The sequence below is a fragment of the Pinus tabuliformis genome, chromosome Q, assembly GCF_031772625.1.
Source record: "Pinus tabuliformis cultivar Carrire ecotype Pingquan chromosome Q, CPIR1, whole genome shotgun sequence".
In the NCBI taxonomy this organism is placed as follows: Eukaryota; Viridiplantae; Streptophyta; class Pinopsida; order Pinales; family Pinaceae; genus Pinus; species Pinus tabuliformis.
In genome coordinates this window covers 925,977,126-925,995,340 of record NC_142296.1, presented here as the reverse complement: position 1 = coordinate 925,995,340, position 18,215 = coordinate 925,977,126, and the positions used below count along the sequence as shown (strand labels likewise).

General features: G+C 39.0%; 1 protein-coding gene across 3 annotated transcripts in view; it reads left to right on the top strand.

The window, feature by feature from the left end:
- The first annotated feature begins 1,032 nt into the window (after positions 1-1,032).
- The window catches only part of LOC149222493 (uncharacterized), a 297,411-nt gene continuing 280,228 nt past the window's right edge, over positions 1,033-18,215 (top strand). Inside the window, exon 1 of one of the 3 annotated variants that reach the window (XM_089385462.1) lies at positions 1,033-1,448. In XM_089385462.1, the coding sequence (XP_089241588.1) occupies positions 1,326-1,448 (123 nt within the window). In that variant the 5' untranslated portion in view covers positions 1,033-1,325. The remainder of the gene's footprint in view (positions 1,449-18,215) is intronic. The other 2 variants (XM_089385461.1, XM_089385463.1) reach the window with 2 other exon arrangements.

Genomic DNA, 18,215 nt, shown 5'->3' with positions numbered 1-18,215 from the left:
CAACTACTAAATTGTTGGATGGTGAAGAGTAAAAGAAGACATGACTATTGGAAGTATCTCCATATCCAATCTTTCACGCTCCATCTTATTTCCAAAATAAGAATGCCTATCAACGTAATAAAATTGGATGGTGCTCACATGTGTCAATTTGTTTCATATTGGGGATGTGCCTATCAACATAATAAAGTTGGATGATGCTCACATGTGTCAATTTGCTTCATATTGAGGATGTGCCTATCAACATAATAAAGTTGGATGTTGCTCACTTGTGCCTATCAACATAATAAAGTTGGATGTTGCTCACTTGTATAAATTTACTTCATTATTAGGAGTGTGCCATTCACTATGAGTCGAGAGCCTCAAACAATTCACCAAAACCTTCTAATAAATTTCAACAATCTCAATAAAATAATTATCATACTCACTAAGTTGTATGTGAGCACTATAAGTGCTACAATATTATACTCACTAAATTGTGTGAAAAACATTGTTAGTGCTACAATAAGTAACCTCACAATTCCCAAATTAACCCACGAATGAGTTTCTCCACAATGTTATTGAGGAATGCCAAGAGTTAAAAGGAATGTGAAGATGACAATTGTGAAAGTAATGCACCCAATTTAAAACTAGAATAAAGTGTAAATTCAATAAATATTGCTTCCATCATGGCAATGGTGATGATTTCATGCCCCATAAAATAATCACATCGTGGAAAATATCTCCTAAGGTTTCTCCTATAAATTGGATTCTATAATGGTTTATAACCAAATCAAGATACTCTATGCATGTTCTCACATGTGAAATGTGCAGTTGCAGCACATGGTTCATATGAATGATGAAGTCAGCGATGTCCTGTTAAAATACAATATAACAGATTTGCCTAGATAGTTGGATGAAGTGGAATATATAGAAAAAGTGAGAAAATAAATTCCCCGCTTTGTTGACATATGAATTGTGTACAGTCGAAGAGGGAATATACGATCGCAACCAATGTGCACGCCCTTTAATGACTTTGTAATGCCGAGAGCGCTGCACGAGTGCAGCTTCTTATATGCTAACAAGTCTGTCCACACGCCTGCTATCCTAACCGGACGGCCAGAATCTTCGTCCGGGTCGGACCCACAAGTATATCTCGGGCATCTTTTCGCCTCCAAAAGACATCGCTTTTCCGTTTAAAAGATGTCCCTATTGTTTTCGTGTTATGCATCCTGCGGGGAGCCGCGTCTTTCCCAATTGAATGGAAATCTGCGTGGAATAAAACCCTAGTTTCTGGTAATTTTTGCAAAGATTGAGAAGTCTTTGCTGAGATTTTCGGGGAATTAAGGATGGGGGCGTGCTATGATGAGGCGTTCCCTCTTTCTCAGCAGGCTACGGCGCCTGTTTTTCAAGACCGCCGGCACACTAAAACTGTTCGTGACAATGTTCATGGAACTATTTACCTAGATCCGGTATCGACATTTTGACCTCTTCGTATTGTTTTTATTATTTTGAATTCCTATCTTATGGCGTTGTGATGTCCTTACTTCCTTATGGAGATGTTATTTTGCGTTTGTTTGTTTGTTTTAGTTTTTGAGTAAATGACCTGTTTTCGCATCCCTCGAGTGTAAAGATTTTGGCCCCGTACCCTTGTTATGGTTTAATCACGTATAAGGAATCGGCATGGACGTTTTCTTAATCCTAAATATGAATTTGTACGCCGAAAATGTTTATTACTGTGTCAATTATGACATTTACGTGATGTATGCAAGCCCCCTGGCACACACTGTTGCGAATTCAAGCAAGCATTACAGAGTGTCTCATTAAACGACATGCAATTCTCAAGCATTACAGAGTTTCTCATTAAATGACATGCAATTCTCATGATGAATATCCCACGACATTCCGTGATGCTGCGTTCAACAGTGTATAAAATTATCATCGGTGCTGAAGCAATTAAGAATTTCTTATGTGGCTTTGTTGCTTATTATGATTTTTGGCATACATAAAAAGACTCGAGGTGCAATTCTGCTTTCTCAAGTCTAGCTAACTTTGGTCTGCACCTTTTTTTTTCCCAATGCCACCTGTATGCTCAATAGCTCGGAGTTTAAGATTGATTTGTGGTTAGTTCCGACGAAGCTTCATATGATGATTTATAACCCTTTTATCAAGCATTTGTTATCCATGCTATTGTCGAGACATCATTGATCTTCTTGGTTGCTAACATTGCTTAAACACTCAAAGTTGAAACTTTCATGCCATTGGTAGACCATTTTCCATTATTTATGCTGTCAATGACCTACACACCCATACTTACATAGATACAAAATTGCCTCCAAACTATGTTGCAACACCAATTTCCTCTTGTTTGAATGCCTACTTTCATTGTAAGTGTTTTCTTCTGATTAATTCTTTACAATTCTCCATTTGTAGATTTACCATTCTACAATTGCTATTTCTAAGTGGATCTGCATTCCTGTATTGCTGGCTGCCACTATACCTTGCCATTATGCGATTGCCCATAGTGTGAAACTCTTCAATTCCTATATCTCACAATGGAGCTTGCGTGGTAGTTTTAAGCAATATAAGCAACCCTTATTAAAGATCCATGCCTTTTAACTCTATTTAGCACATAGATCGATTGACACTTGGTCTTCGTGTTTCTGCCTTCATACTCCTTTCTCACACCACTCAATAATCCATTACAATACTATTGTACATTTTGTGAAGGCTTACTCTTAAAAAATCACCTTGTGCCTCCACTCCATAGATTTAACAATCTTATCTTTAGGGAGCCCCCCCCCTTGAATTGGAGAAGAGCCAATCGAAACTGTGAAGAAGATTTACTATAGTGATAGTGGGTAGCCTTCTTGAGTGCACAAAACTAGCTCCTTGATGCTCAGGACTTGACATCATATGGGGCTGCTAGATTTTGTTGTAATAGGAACCATCCTTCAAATGGGGGGAAGTGCTCGGAAGTTTCTTGGGGATTTATTTCTAGGTAAAAGAAAATATATAATGCTGATGTTGAGCTAGGCCTTGTGCCTAAGATCTTCCTCTTGTATTTGAGCTATATCCTCTTGCTCTTTCTACTTTTGTTAGTTATATCTTTCCTTTTTATAAACTTTTAAAACATCCAATAATGTTCTAGATACTTCTATCGTCTATTCGTGATTGGTTGTACTTTTTAGCCTTGTTGACCTTTCTTGGTCACAAAACATACATACATACACATATACATACATACATACATACATACATATATATATATAACAAATTCATTTCCACATATATATATAATATTTCCATGAAAAAAAGTCATAAATTCATTAATAAAAAAGAAAGTACATTTTATAGATGCTAACTAGCACTTCATCATATCTAAAAGAGAATAGAAAATTGGTCTTGCTCAAAATCTTGGACACATCCTTCTAAATTTAGACTAAATAGTGTAGCCATAAACAACTCTAAAATTAAATCTTAGACACCTGTATCCTAAGTCACCGGGTTTGGCGAATTTAATCCTAGAGATTCGAAATTCACCGAACTTTAACCGAATTTGAATTTGTTCGATCAGGTTTTCCGAACAAAATGCTGAACTCGAACCCGAATTTGAACCCCGGGGCTCGAACTTAATCTCGAATTTCATGAATTTCGAATTAAATGCACCATTAAATTCGTTGAGGTTCGTTTTTTCCCAATTTAAAAGAAATGGAATTTTATGCGGGCTCGTGGGTTTCATTTTTTCGCTATTTACAAATTAAAAAAAATTTAAATTTCGTTGTTTATGTGGCCCGTGGGTTTGGTTTTGTTGCAACTTGAGGGGTTTGTTTTGTTTATAATACAGAACAATGACCAATCCATAAAACCAAAATAGAGCTCTCCGCGGGTTTTCGACGCATAGCGGCCGCCGGCATACACAAGTGACCACTGATAGGCTACAACACGACGCATAGCGGCATATACAGCTCGACCTCGTGCATGCATACACAGCTCGGCGGCTCGGCCCTCTCTTGCAAGTTGCACGCATACACAGCTGCGTATCCTTATTTGTTTTGTTTTTGTTTATAAACAACTCTGCCCTCTCCTGCATCGTGCACGCATACACAGGCTGAGACTCTATTGGACAACAAACGGCATTCTTGAGGCAACGTAAGGGTTTTGAAGGATTAATCTCTGTGGCAGCAAGGGTGACTGGCAACAAATTATCATCTAGGCCGACGACCAACCTCAAAAGGTAGCGGCTCACACTTGGAGATAATTCAGAGTTCTGTTGAGGGCTGCAGTTCTGACAGAGCAGTGAGCCGCCTTCAAACAACCTTCAACAAGCCTTCAGCAAGCCTTCAAGCAGCCTCCAACAAGCCTTCAAGTAGCCTCCAACAAGCCGCACTGTCCAGGGAGCCTCCAAGTAAGTTAAAAATTAAAATACACATTTTTTTTTATCAATTAAATACAATTTACTAGTTTTTTATCTGTGAAATACAATTTATTAGTAAGTCACAAATTACAATTTACTAGTTTTTTTAATATATTATCTGGACTCTCAGGCTTCAACAAGAGAGATCCAAACTCTTTAAATTTATTTTATAAATTATAGTTTCATAATTTCATTCTGCAAAAAAATATAAAACTAATTAAAATTTAAATTAAAAAAAATTGCAGACATTTCAGGCTTCAAGCCTTCACCTCAATCTTCAACAATTAGAGGTTCAGAACCTTCAAATTTCAATGACACCCCCAAAATCAACTGCTGTAGCATGGAATTTTGTCAAAAAGAGGGGAAAAATCTTTTGTGTCAGCTGTGTGGACATCAATTCACTGGCTCTTTAACTAGAGCAGTGGATCACCTTCTCAGTATTAGCAATGGAAGTGGAGGTGGTGTTGAAGGTTGCACTAAGATCTCTGATGAACAAAAAACCACAGTGGAGAAAGACTATTTCACTTCAAAGATGGAAAAGGAGAAAAGGGAAAATAAGAGGCAACGAATTGAGAGGGAGATTGCCATGTCTTCCTCCAACACCATTAATTCAATCTCAACCATTGGTGGATCAAGTTCTACTCAAGTAAAAACAGGTGGAACCAAAACATTAAATCAATTCTGGAAACCTGTTGAGAGACAAGAAGTTGATGATGCTATTGCAGAATTCTTTTGTGCATGTGCAATTCCCTTTAATGTGGCGAGGAGTCCATATTTTAAAAATGTAATTGAAAAGGCCATTGATTTTGGGAAGGGCTATGTTCCTCACAGATCTGAAGCTTTAAGGACAACTTTGCTAAAGAAAACAAAAGACAGAGTGACAAGAAAGTTGGTTCAGATTAAAGAGTCTTGGAAGCTTACAGGATGCACAATTTTGAGTGATGGTCGGTCAGATTTGTGTCATCGCCCATTGATCAATGTGCTTGTTTATAGTCCTCAAGGGGTACTTTTCTTGAAGGCAGTAAATGCAATGGATCGAGTGAAGACATCATAATTTATTTTTGGAATTTTGGATGAAGCAATTCAAGAGGTTGGGGAGGAAAATGTGGTCCATGTTATTACAAATAATGCATCAAATTGTGTTGGTGCAGGGAAGCTGATTATGGAAAAGTATAATCACATTTATTGGACCCCTTGTGCAACTCACTACTTGGATTTAATGTTGCATGACTTAGCCAAATTTCCTTGGGTCAATGAGACAATCCGAAGAGCCAAAACAATTGCAAACTTCATCATCAACCATCGTCTCACTTTGAGCATATATAGGAAGAATGCATCAAAAGAGTTGTTGAGGCCTTGTGATACAAGGTTTGCCACTTTTTATATTACTCTAAAAAGAGTTGTTGAGGAAAAAGCAAGCCTAAGAGCTGTTTTTTGCAATACTGAGCAGGAGAGATCTACCCTTTCAAAAGAAACTAAAGGGAAAAATGTTGAACAAATAGTGCTCAATAATGGCTTTTGGGAAAATGCAAACAAGGTTTTAAAAATATATGGCCTAATCGTTAATGTGCTCCGCATGGTTGATGGTGACAAACCTTCTATGGGTTTCGTTTATGAAAGCATTGATCGTTGCAAAGAGACCATTGCAAGTGCTTTTAATAATGTGGAAGCTGATTACCGGGAGATATGGGATTTAATTGATCAAAGATGGAAGATGATGCATAGTCCATTACATGCAACATCATGCTATTTGGACCCTAGATTGTTTGGGTTATCAAGACATAGGGATGAAGAAGTCATGAATGGACTTATCCAGGCTATTGAGAAGCTAAATCCAGATCTAGAAATTGCAGGTTTGGTCGAAATTCAATTGAGGGAATACAGGTTAGAAGAAGGGTTATTTGGAACACAATCAACAAAGTATGATAGGAGCAGAAGTGATCTAGCAGTATGGTGGGAATTTTATGGTTTAGGGGCACCAAAATTGCAAAATTTTGCAATTCGTATCTTAAGCCAGGGATCAAGTGCATTAGCATGTGGAAGGAATTGGAGTTCCTTTGACCACATTCATTCCAAGAAAAGAAATAGATTATTATCTGGGAGATTAGAAGATCTTGTTTATGTTCGTAGTAACTTGCAGTTGGCTTTGAAAAATGTAGTTAAAGAGTCATCCAATTCCTCTACTCCATGGGTCGATCCTGTTCCAAATGCATCGATGGATGAAGCTGATTTTTACATTGATAGTGACATTGACAGGGAATTGAGTGATGAATCTGATGCTGAAGCATCTAGTGGATTCATAGCTCCTACTGCTCTTGATGATATAGAACTTTTTGATATAACAAGTGGGCCACAGGAACATCAAGAATAAAACTTGTGTTCTTGTTTTAGATTTCTAGTTTGTGTTCTTGTTTTAGATTTCTAGTTTACTTTTTGCATGAACAATTTTCTAAAACTGCCAAGCTACTTTAAACTTTAGAGTTTATATATTTTGAATACTTTTTTATCAGATTGTTTTTCAATATATGAAATCTGATATGGCCCATGGTTTTGTTGAATTTGATATGGGTGCGAATGTCTATGCTGAATTTCTCACCTTGTTTACTATGTATGGAAGTTGGTTCTTTATTGGCACTCACTTTCATGGTTTATAAAATTATGTGGAAATGATTTAAATGTTTGAGCAATAATCTTATGTGTTTGTAATTGTGCATTATGGGCTTTGAATTTGACTTTAAATTGTTTTTTTTTTTTTTTTTTTTTTTTTTTAATTTTATATATATATATATATATACATTTTTTTTTTCAAATTTCTATGTCGAACTTTATCGGCAAAATTTTAGGTGCTGAACTTTATTCGAATTTTAAGGTCGCCAAACTCGAACATGAACACGAACCTGGTGACTTAGCCTGTATCCTATTAGGAAAGACTATTTTTCACAAGTCAAATCTTATATGAGATCTTTACAAAACAATGCATATCCAAATAAATATATCTTCAACTTCACTTTATAGAGTCCGGAAAACCCAGTGTAAGATATCTTCTCTATGCCTACCAAAATTAGAACTAATAGAAAGAAGAATGAATATATTTAGAGACACACCCATCCACCTCCTCCCAAATTTGCTAGTTACTCGAAATGACTGCAAACCTTCTTTTCATACACCATTGGCTTGTCCATTCCTTTCTCCAGAGATATGTTGAAAATATATGGAGAGGAAAGTGGATCTTATAGTCGAGGTATCATCAAATATAGGATGTAAAAGGAAGTTTTCACAAGAAAAAGTACCCTCCATCCACTTAATTACCACTAGTGAATTGCCAAACAATTGAACTCTACAAACACCTTTTTCAAATGCTAACATAAGAGAAAGCTTCATAGCCATAAGCGATGTGAAGTTGTTAGACCCATTTCTAAGCAAACTTTGAACTTAAATGAATGTCTGACAGATGTTTTGCCACCCTTGCTCTACAGACTTGTGGATCCCTTGTTGCTTCTTGATAAAAAATAAATCCAAGCACCAAACTCACATATGACCTTAGCCTTGATTTGCCTCATAGGCTTTTCAACTTTTAATTCCACAAAATTGTTGAGAATGTTTAGAGTTTGTGTATCACATTGTATATGAAGTGTGACCCTATCTATGTTGTGGGGGAGCGCTCCCCCCCCCCCCGCTCCCGCTCCCAATCTGCGCTCCGGGCGGGAGCGACTCGGGAGCGTTTTTGATAAAAAAATTTGCGCTCCCTGCCAATTTAGGGAGCGACATCGAGAGCGTTCGCTCTCGTTGCTCCTGGAGCGAATTTTAATGCTTGGGAGCGATCTGGGAGCGAACGCTCCCGATCGCTCCTGAGCGTTAAAAATTCGCTTCGAGAGCGAATCGCCCGATGCCGGGAGCGATTTGGGCGGAAAAAAAGCCGCGTACGCGAATTTATTTCCAATTAAAAAAAAAAATTGTTTTAAAAGCCCAATGGGGCAAACAAACATTTCATTATCACTTGTATGAGAGCCAGAGCAAGGAGAGCAAGAGCAAAGGAGCGAGGAGAAGCGAGGAGCAAGTGCCGAGGAGCGAGGAGCAAGCCTGCAGAGGTAAGTAACTTAGTAATTTAGTTAGTTTAGTTAGTTTAATTTAGTTAGGTAGTAATTTAGGTAGTTTAATTTAGTTTATTAACTATATTTAGTAAAAAAATTATGAATCTAAATTAAATTAATAGATTAAAATTATTAAATTAATTAATCTAAATAAATTAAATTAATTTGCAGATTCAAAACCCTACAAATATCAAACATCATGGACCTGGCTATATTTCTTGGGATTTTCCTCTTCTTGGTCCCTTTTATGGTTATTATGGTGCTGGAGAGTAGGAAACGGAGGGGCCAAAATGAAGAGGGGGATGAAGAAGCTGGAGAAAGTGGATTTGATGAAAACCCCGGTGAGGAGGAGCTGGAGGAGGGTGAACATGACTCTCAAAAAACTAAACAAGACCAAACCCCATTGTGGAAATATGTTAACAGGCCTGAAGCAGGGAAAGGGGGTGGAACCACTAAATTTCATTGCCCCCATTGCAACAATGATTACACAGGTTCATACACCCGTGCCAGAAAACACCTCTGCGGGAAAAGGCCATGGGATGGAGACAAACAAATAGGAATCAAAACTTGTCCAGCGGTGTCAGCAGCGGATAAAGCCAAATACATAAGGGAAGAGGAGGAAGCCCAATACAAATCAAAAAAATCAAGGGGTTTCTTTGAACCAAGCTCACAATCACAAGCACAAAGAATTCCTTCAGCATCCTCCCAAGGCAGTGGATATGGAGGCACAAGGTCATCAGGTTTAAGGCGTAGAACCATATCAGATTTTCTTGATGAGGGGTGTAGGAATGATGTGGATTCTAAGGTTTACAGGTTTCTCTATGCATGTGGGATACCATTCAATGTTCTTCGCTCACCTTATTGGCACGAAATGGTTTCTGCCATAAATGATGCCCCTAAAGGATACAAGAGCCCTGGGTATGACAAGGCAAGAACCGTTGGACTTGATCATGAAAAAGCAAATATATCACATTCTTTGAATAGAATGACAAGTTCTTGGACTGACCATGGGGTGTCCATTGTATCTGATGGATGGACAAATGTAAAAGGCAAGCCATTGATAAGTGTTCTTGTTGTGTCTGTTAGTGGTGCCATCTTTCTAACTGCACATGATTACTCAGACAAGTTCAGGACCGACATCAACATTGTAGAAGCATTGCTTGAAACAATTGACCGTATTGGGCCATACGATGTCATCCAAGTCATCACTGATAATGCTCCTAATTGTAAGGCAGCGGGGGCAATTATTGAGGATAAATACCCCAACATATTTTGGTCTAGATGTTTGGTTCACACATTGAACCTTCTGATACATGATGTTGTCAAGAACAAAAATGCACAATACCAATGGATTGGTGATTTGTACAAGAAAGGCAAACAAATGATAAAATTTATTACAAATCATAGTAATGCACATGGCCTTTTCCGCAGTCACTCGAGATTGGAGTTGTTGAAGATTGGAAAGACCAGATTTGGTAGCTATTAGCTCACCTTCAGGCGCCTTTTGAAGGTAAGAGAGTCATTGGCTAGCATGGTATCAAGTCCACATTGGCAGGTATTAAAGGAAAGGGCTACAAATGCAGCTGATAGGCAAGGTTTTGAACTGGTGGAGGAGGCCGCTCTTGATGGTCAGTTTTGGACAAGTGTGAGGCAAGTGTTGGATTTCACCAAGCCCATTTATCACATGATTCGGTTTGCAGATACAGACAAACCAGTGATTGGCGAGGTGTATGAGCAGATGGATACCATGTTGGGGCAAATAAAAGATATTGTTCATAACAGAGATCCCGACTTGTACAAAATGATTCACGATTTTGTGTGTGTACGGTGGAATAAACTTAATCTTCCACTACATTTCTTGGCGTATATCCTTATGCCAAAATACTACTCTACATCTTGGTTGGGCCAACCTGTACCAGGGGGTGGGATTAGGACCAAACCCCATTTAGATGCAGAGGTAACTAGTGGATATTTGCAAGCATTGGAAAAGTTGATACCTAACAGGGAGGAATGTGCAGCTGTGCGCCTTGAAATAGGTAGATACTTCAGTGGCACTGGTTTGTTTGGTACCTTCCATGTAATGGAAGACAGAGACAGATTTGATGCTCTCACATGGTGGGAAACATATGGCGGCCATGGAATTTTGCCAAATTGGCAAAAAAAGTTCTATCACAGGTTGTGAATACTTCTTCTGCAGAGAGGTGTTGGAGCACCTACAACTTCATACACAATGTGAAAAGAAACAGACTCAATGAAAACCGAGCAGAAAGCTTGGTTTATGTGCACTACAACTTGAGGTTGTTGAGTCATTACTGTGATCGGGCTTATGAGGATCCCACATATAGAATTTGGGACAATCACCCAGAGGATGACAATTTGGAGGATGCTATAGTGCATCTTGAAGAACTGGAAGAGGAACTTATAAGGGATGAAGATGAAGCAGCTGCAGCAGTTGTAGCAGCCATGCCACCTCCACCTCCACCATCCAGTAGCAGTTTTCGAGGTCCGAGTCTTGTTCCTTTGCTGTCGCCACCTCCATCTACACCCTCACATGGAGGTTCTAGTTCTGGTCGTCGGTCTGTGCGGGAGACTCCTAGAAGACCACCATGACCTGCTTATACTCCTAGAGATTCTCGTGGCAAGGGCCACATGTAGATTTACAATTTACTTGTCTTTTCTAGTTTCTATTAGACTTTAGTTTTCATAACTGTTGAGTTTTGAGTCCTTGACTCTTTCATATCATAATGATATTTTTTGTAAACAATATATGACTGTGGCAATGAAAATTTGAAGTTTGAAGTTGGCAATTATAACTCATTGGTAATGATTGTGAATTATGAATATGATGCTTCGTGAAAGACTAAAGTTGTTTCATTTCATTTCATTATTCATGTTTCATTTTATAACATTTCATTTCATGTTAACAGTTAGAAGTTAGGACTTAGAAATATCTAAGATATTACTTCTTGTAATGGTTAACCGTTAAACTTAGCTTACAAGTACAACTTTGGTGATCAATGATGATAAATGTTATATATTGAATTTTCAATTTTGAAAGCTTGAAGTTGAAACTTTAAGATTGAATTTGATGAATCATGATTCACGAGACTCATTATGTTGTAGTTGTAATATGTATTTTACTAACTTGTGGACATGGTTGATGAAAATTATAATTTCTAGAATCTAGATGATTGATGTGATATGGTTCAATGATCAATCTATGTTTTTTTATGTTTTTTGTATCTAATTCATCATTCTACATGTTTTTGTTGACATATATGTATCAAAAATTAAAAAATATAAAAAATATATATATTTTTAAAAAATCGCTCTCGGATTCGCTCCCAAACCGGGTGCTTTTGAAAATGGTTGCTCCTGCTCCCATTTTCGCTCTCGATCCCCGCTCCCGCTCCCGCTTCCAAGTAACATTGTGACCCTATCATAAAATAGACTAGCATTCCTAGAAAGCCAAATCCCCCAAGGAATTGTCTTTACAATCACATTCCCATCCCATCTCGAATTACCACTCTAGACATTTTTAAGGTTATGGAATATTTAATCTCTTTCCCAAATTGAGCAACATATAAACATGAAATAAATAGATGAAAAATTGATTCATCATTAATGTTACAGAAAGAGCATCGATCGATGCCACCCTTGCTCCTTTTTTGCAAATTATCCCTTGTAAGCACCTTGTTATGAAGGGCCAACCACATATAAATATGAGATTTTTTTTCATTTTCTTTTTGACTGAAATTGGTGTTTATTACATTAGTAAAACCTGTGTTGAGATGACACAACAAAGTGCAAAAATTTGGGGGTTATAGCTAGGAGCCATTCCAGAATTCTGGCTCAAAAATATCATTGATCTTGACTATTGAAGGTGGATACATATATTCAAAATTGAGATTTACTTAGTAATATTTGCAGTATATGCCTACGATTAATGTAGCAAAACACTTCATTTAGGGAGACTTGGGATAGGAGGGAGACCATGTGAAAATTCGATACAAATATCGCTTATTGCAATCAACCAGTAATTATCCAATGTATTTAATTATGAGCAAATTGTTTTACTGCAAATATTGAATAAAAACACGATTGCAATATTCACCAAGAAAATAAATTGCAGAAACTCTGAGAGAGAACCAATCACAAAATGGACACAATATTATTGGACAAAATGTCCTTGGAAAAACCCCGAAGGGAAAACCAATTCTTCATATCTGAGGGTTTTATTAATCTTCAACAAAATTTGCAATATTACAACACTGCTTTCCAAACCCTAGCAAAGCTCCAACAAAATATTTCTTCACCTCCACAAGTTGATGTAACCATTGGAAGGTTCACGGCCTCCCTCTGCAACCTGACACGACCTCTCTTGGAAAATACGGCTTGTACGACTTCACACGTCGGCCTCCTCTAGTTCTTTGATGCTCACGATTTGGATGGAATTAGCCTCTCGACTATGCTGGCAACTCGTACGACCCTCTTGGCAATCTGTATGACCTCCTCCTGGCAATCTCGACCTCTCTCAGAGAAAACTCGACCTCTCTTGGAACCCTCATGTCCTCAATAACTCGGCCTCCCTGTCTGCAGAAAAAAAACACTAGGAGAATGTTAATTTTCTTGAAACTCTGCACACTACTTAGATGAATTACTGAAAACAAGGCAATTGAAAACTGAAACAAAATTTACTTTCACCAAGATACAAAGTTTCCAAACTTTCAATAAGCAACAGAAAATAATCAAGATAAAAACACATGCACACAAAATTGACATGCTTGTTTTACCCAGGAAACCCAAAAGGGAAAACCTGCTTTCTTTGTTGTGGTATTTTATTGATTGTTCTTGAGCAAATGGATCTATTACAATTCACGCTGCTACTGCAGCCAACAATCTGTCTCTGAGAAAGCGTTAGGCTTCTCCTTGCTAATCTCAGCTTCTACAATTGATCACTATCTGCCTTGATCTCGACCCTGCACAATTGATCTCTGTTGAAGATAGTATTGACCTCCACTGAGAATCCTAATCCCTTGTTCCATAATCCTTGCGCACTTAGGTTCCTATTTCCTTCTGCACAATTTCTCCTCAATTATGTGCACTCCACACACAGAATGATCTGTGATCTTGTGCCTTTGTCTATGTTGCACGAAACTTCTAGGAACTCGACGTTTCATGCCGTACTCGTACCTGAAACTCCAAAACTCGACCATCATGTAATCATCTATGAGAGTTAATATAGACTTGGTTTTCCTTCTAAATTGTCATCTATGGGTCTTATTCCCTTTTTACTTGCAGGATAATGTGTTATATATGACGTTTTAGTCGGCGCTTCGACTGACATTTCCATTTTTGGGAGGTGACGTTTCTAAATGAACCCGTTTCGGAAATTCCGAAACGTTTCAGCATTTCGTGCAACTTAGGCCTTTGTCCTTCTCTTTATAGATAGAAATCGATGCATGTAGGAGGCTTGGTCAAATTTCAATTCACACTAGTGTCACGAGTTTCCTTCGCTAGTTAACTGGAGCAAGTCCTAGTTACACTTGGACTAGCTCATAGTTAACTAGCTCGAGTTCCTCCTTGATTTACTATAGTTGTAATTGTGAGTTAACTGAGAACTCAACTCGTTCTCTCTCCAATAAACACTGAAGTCTTAACTCGTTCTAACTCAACTTGTCACCTCCTCATCCTGTAGTTTAACTGAAGAAGACTCCAACGAAGAAGCTCCAACGCTACGCATGCAAACTTGATGGCCATTCCGGTAAACTGGAGATCAACTCATCATAACTGAAGTCTATCTCATTAACTCACATTCATGCTAGAGAAAGACTAATTCGTGGTCTTCACTAGCTAAGGCACAAGCCAAAATACCTTCCATCGCTACATTTTCAACACTCCCTCTTAGTGAGGAAGGGATTCTGTACAACTCCCAACTTATCTCTGAAATAGACGAAATTGCCTCTTGTCAATGCCTTGGTCAAGATATCTGCTATTTCCTCCTTTGTTGGAATGTATGGTAGCTTCACTATCCCTTTCTGCACACAGTCCCTGAGATGATGATACCTGATCTTGATATGCTTGGAGCAATCATGAAACACTGGATTCTCAGAGAGCTTAATGCAACTCTGATTGTCACAGTGTATCACAGTGGGCTCCATCCTCTGCTTGAAAAGTCCCGTAAGCAACTTCCTCATCTGGATAGCTTCACACGCTGCCAAACTGGCAGCCATGTACTTTACCTCTGCTGAATTGAGTGCAACTGATCTTTGCTTTTTACCGAACCAGGAAACAACTGTTGACCCAATGTTGAAGACACAAATTGAAGTAATCTTTCGATCTGTGGAGCTCCCTACCCAATCTGCATCTATGAAGCCCTGAAGCGTCACCCCATCAACCTGTCTGTACCATAATCCATAATCTGTCATGCCTCTAAGATACCTGAAAACATTCTTCGAGCAACCCAGTGAACTCTGGTAGGATCCATCATGAACTGGCTCAATTGGTTCACTGTAAAACATATGTCAGGTTGTGTGTTGACTAAGTACATCAACGACCCGATGAGCTACCTATACTATGTAGCATCTACTCGCTTTGCTTTGCTAGCGTCCAAACCTTCCTCCAATTTATGATTAGAGGCGTGGTCATGGGCCTGTAATCTTACATATGAAACCTCTTGAGAATCTTTATAGTGTACTTCCCTTGCCTCAAGAAGATTTCCCCATCACCCTGCCATACCTCCAGCCTGAGGAAATAGTGCATAAGCCCTATGTCCTTCATCTCAAAGTCTCTTGCAATATTTGCCTTGTAATCCTGGGACAAGCTGTCTACTCCAATCAAGATAAGATCGTCAACATAGAGCACTAGAATGCGTGGAACCCCTCCAATCATGATGTAGTACAGGTTGGTGTTCGCCTCACTCTTAGTGAAGCCCAATCCCTGAAGGTAGTTATAAATGTGAGTGTACCATGCTCTCGGTGCCTGCTTGAGCCCGTAAAGAGCTCTCTTCAACAAACAAACATGAGTGTCTCTGCTGAAAGTCTCAAACCCCTCTGGCTGCTCCACATAAATCTCTACCTCGACCTCCTTGTTGAGGAATGATGTCTTCACGTCCAACTGGCAGGTCTTCCACCCCATTTGAGCTGCAAGTGCCAGAATCGTTTTGATGGATGAATAACGTGCCATTGGACCAAACAACTCATCATAGTCGATGCCCTTGGCTACAAACCTGGCCTTGTACTTCTCCACAATCCCATCTGTTCCATGCTTCACCTTGTACATCCAGAGTAATCCTACCACTGATTTCCCCTCTAGGCATGGCACAATCTCCCAGACATCGTTCTTCATGATGGAGGAATATTCCTCCACCATGGCATCCTGCCAAACTTGTTGAGAGGCTGCCTCCTTATAACAAGAAAGCTCTGAGTCTAACAACTCAGTCATCAGTGCCATGTACCCGGTGTACCTCTGTGGCTGCTTGCTTAGTCTGAACATGGAGTTGGGAGTCTCAACTCGCTCCCGGACCTCCTGAATCAACCTCTCAGCCCACTTGGCTCTCTTCTTCCTTGTGCTGGGAGTCACTGATTGAGTGGCTACCTCCATTCGTCCTGGTCTCTCCTCCTCATCTTACAATGACTCCTTGTCATCTAGCTGTACGACCTGCTTGCCACTTGGCTGAGACTCAATCTGTGTCATTGACTGAGGCTCTTGCTTGGGAGCAAGTAGCTCCTCCTTAAGTACTCCAACTTGCTCTCACTCCAAGGATTCCCTCAGAGCTCTGTCCTCCTCAAACCTCACGTCCCGCTTGATAACTATCTTCTTGAATGATAGTATATACACCCTATACGCTTGAGATGTCTCACTGTAACCCACAAAAATTCCTTTTTCAATGGTGGGCTCCATCTTCTCCCTGCTCTCTTTGGACACATGGCAATAAACTTTGGTGCCAAAGATGCGAAAGTGAGAAACATCAGGCTTCTTGCCTGTGGAAGCCTCCTTTGGTGTAAATCATCCAATCACTTTGTGTGGACTCCTGTTCTGTAGAGATACTGTAGTGTTGCATGCCTCTGCCCATAAGAACATGAGCAACCCCTGGTCATGCAACATGGCCTTGGCCGCTCCAACTATGTTGCGGTTCTTCCTCTCAGCCATCCCAATTTGCTGAGGGTTATGGGGTGCTGTAAGTTCTCTCCTAATGCCCTCCTTGGCACAAACGTCCCCGAAAGCATTGGAGACATATTCACTGCCATTGTCACTCCTCAATTCTTTGATCTTCTTCAACATGATTTATATGGCATCAATGGGATGAAGGTGTTCTAGATTTGCTTCTTGTCCTGCTGATAAAATAGTGATAAAACAATGCATATTTCTAATAGGAAACTATTAATAACCAAATCACTCAAGATATGCAGTGTAATCTATGGATTTTGGTCTATGAAATTTATCCTAACTAATTTTAGAGTTATTTCTCTGTTTAGATACACGGTTTAAAAGTTATGAGTGAAAAGAACTTGCTGTCCTATGGGATAGACCGTGAAACCTGTGTAAAAAGGCAAGGGCAGCAAGTTGATTTGTTATTACAACCAACCCATAGTGTGCAAGACATCTATAGGGAGTCACCCTAAAGTGAGAGAAGGCTAGAGGGTACTTTAGAGGCTTTAGGGCCTCCCCGACATATTCACTGCCATTGTCACTCCTCAATTCTTTGATCTTCTTCAACATGATTTATATGGCGTCAATGGGATGAAGGTGTTCTAGATTTGCTTCTTGTCCTGCTGATAAAATAGTGATAAAACAATGCATATTTCTAATAGGAAACTATTAATAGCCAAATCACTCAAGATATGCAGTGTAATCTATGGATTTTGGTCTATGAAATTTATCCTAACTAATTTTAGAGTTATTTCTCTGTTTAGATACACGGTTTAAGAGTTATGAGTGAAAAGAACTTGCTGTCCTATGGGATAGACTGTGAAACCTGTGTAAAAACGCAAGGGCAGCAAGTTGATTTGTTATTACAACCAACCCATAGTGTGCAAGACACCTCTAGGGAGTCACCCTAAAGTGAGAGAAGGCTAGAGGGTACTTTAGAGGCTTTAGGGCCTCCCCTCTATCAAATATTTCATTGAAAATGTAATTTCCAGCTAGCTGGAAATTGCCCTTTCAGATTTCTGATTATATTTATTTATACAATTTTTTTCCAGAATTTAAGTAGTCAATTTTGACAGTTATAAAATAAAGGAAATTCAACTATTTCACAAAGCGAATGACCATAAATGATTAAATCCTAGCTTAAGATGCTTACCTGTAGGCCTTGAGAACTTACTTTGGATGGTTGTAGAATGCAAGTCCAGCAAAAAAAACCCTCTCCACCTATAGATTTGTAGCCAATTGACTAGATACAAGTGTAAAAATATGGGAAATGAAACTTGTATCTAAGTGGGAGCTTAGATCCTACAAATTTGACACTTCTTCCCACTAAATAACTTGCTGAAAATGATCTAACAGTAATAACCAACAAGAAAAATAAAAGAGAATTTGAATATTTTTAGATATTTTTTGGTTGTTGGAATACCTGTGCCTTGAGAACTTACTTCTTGTTGGGATGTGAAGTCAAAGCCCTTCTAAGTCGCTAGGCCCGGCTTGTGTCAAGGAAGTGGGTTTCGTCCTGGAGGAAATCGCTCCCACTATTGCTTAATTTACCTCTTAGGAGTGGCTTATCCTTGGTGTCT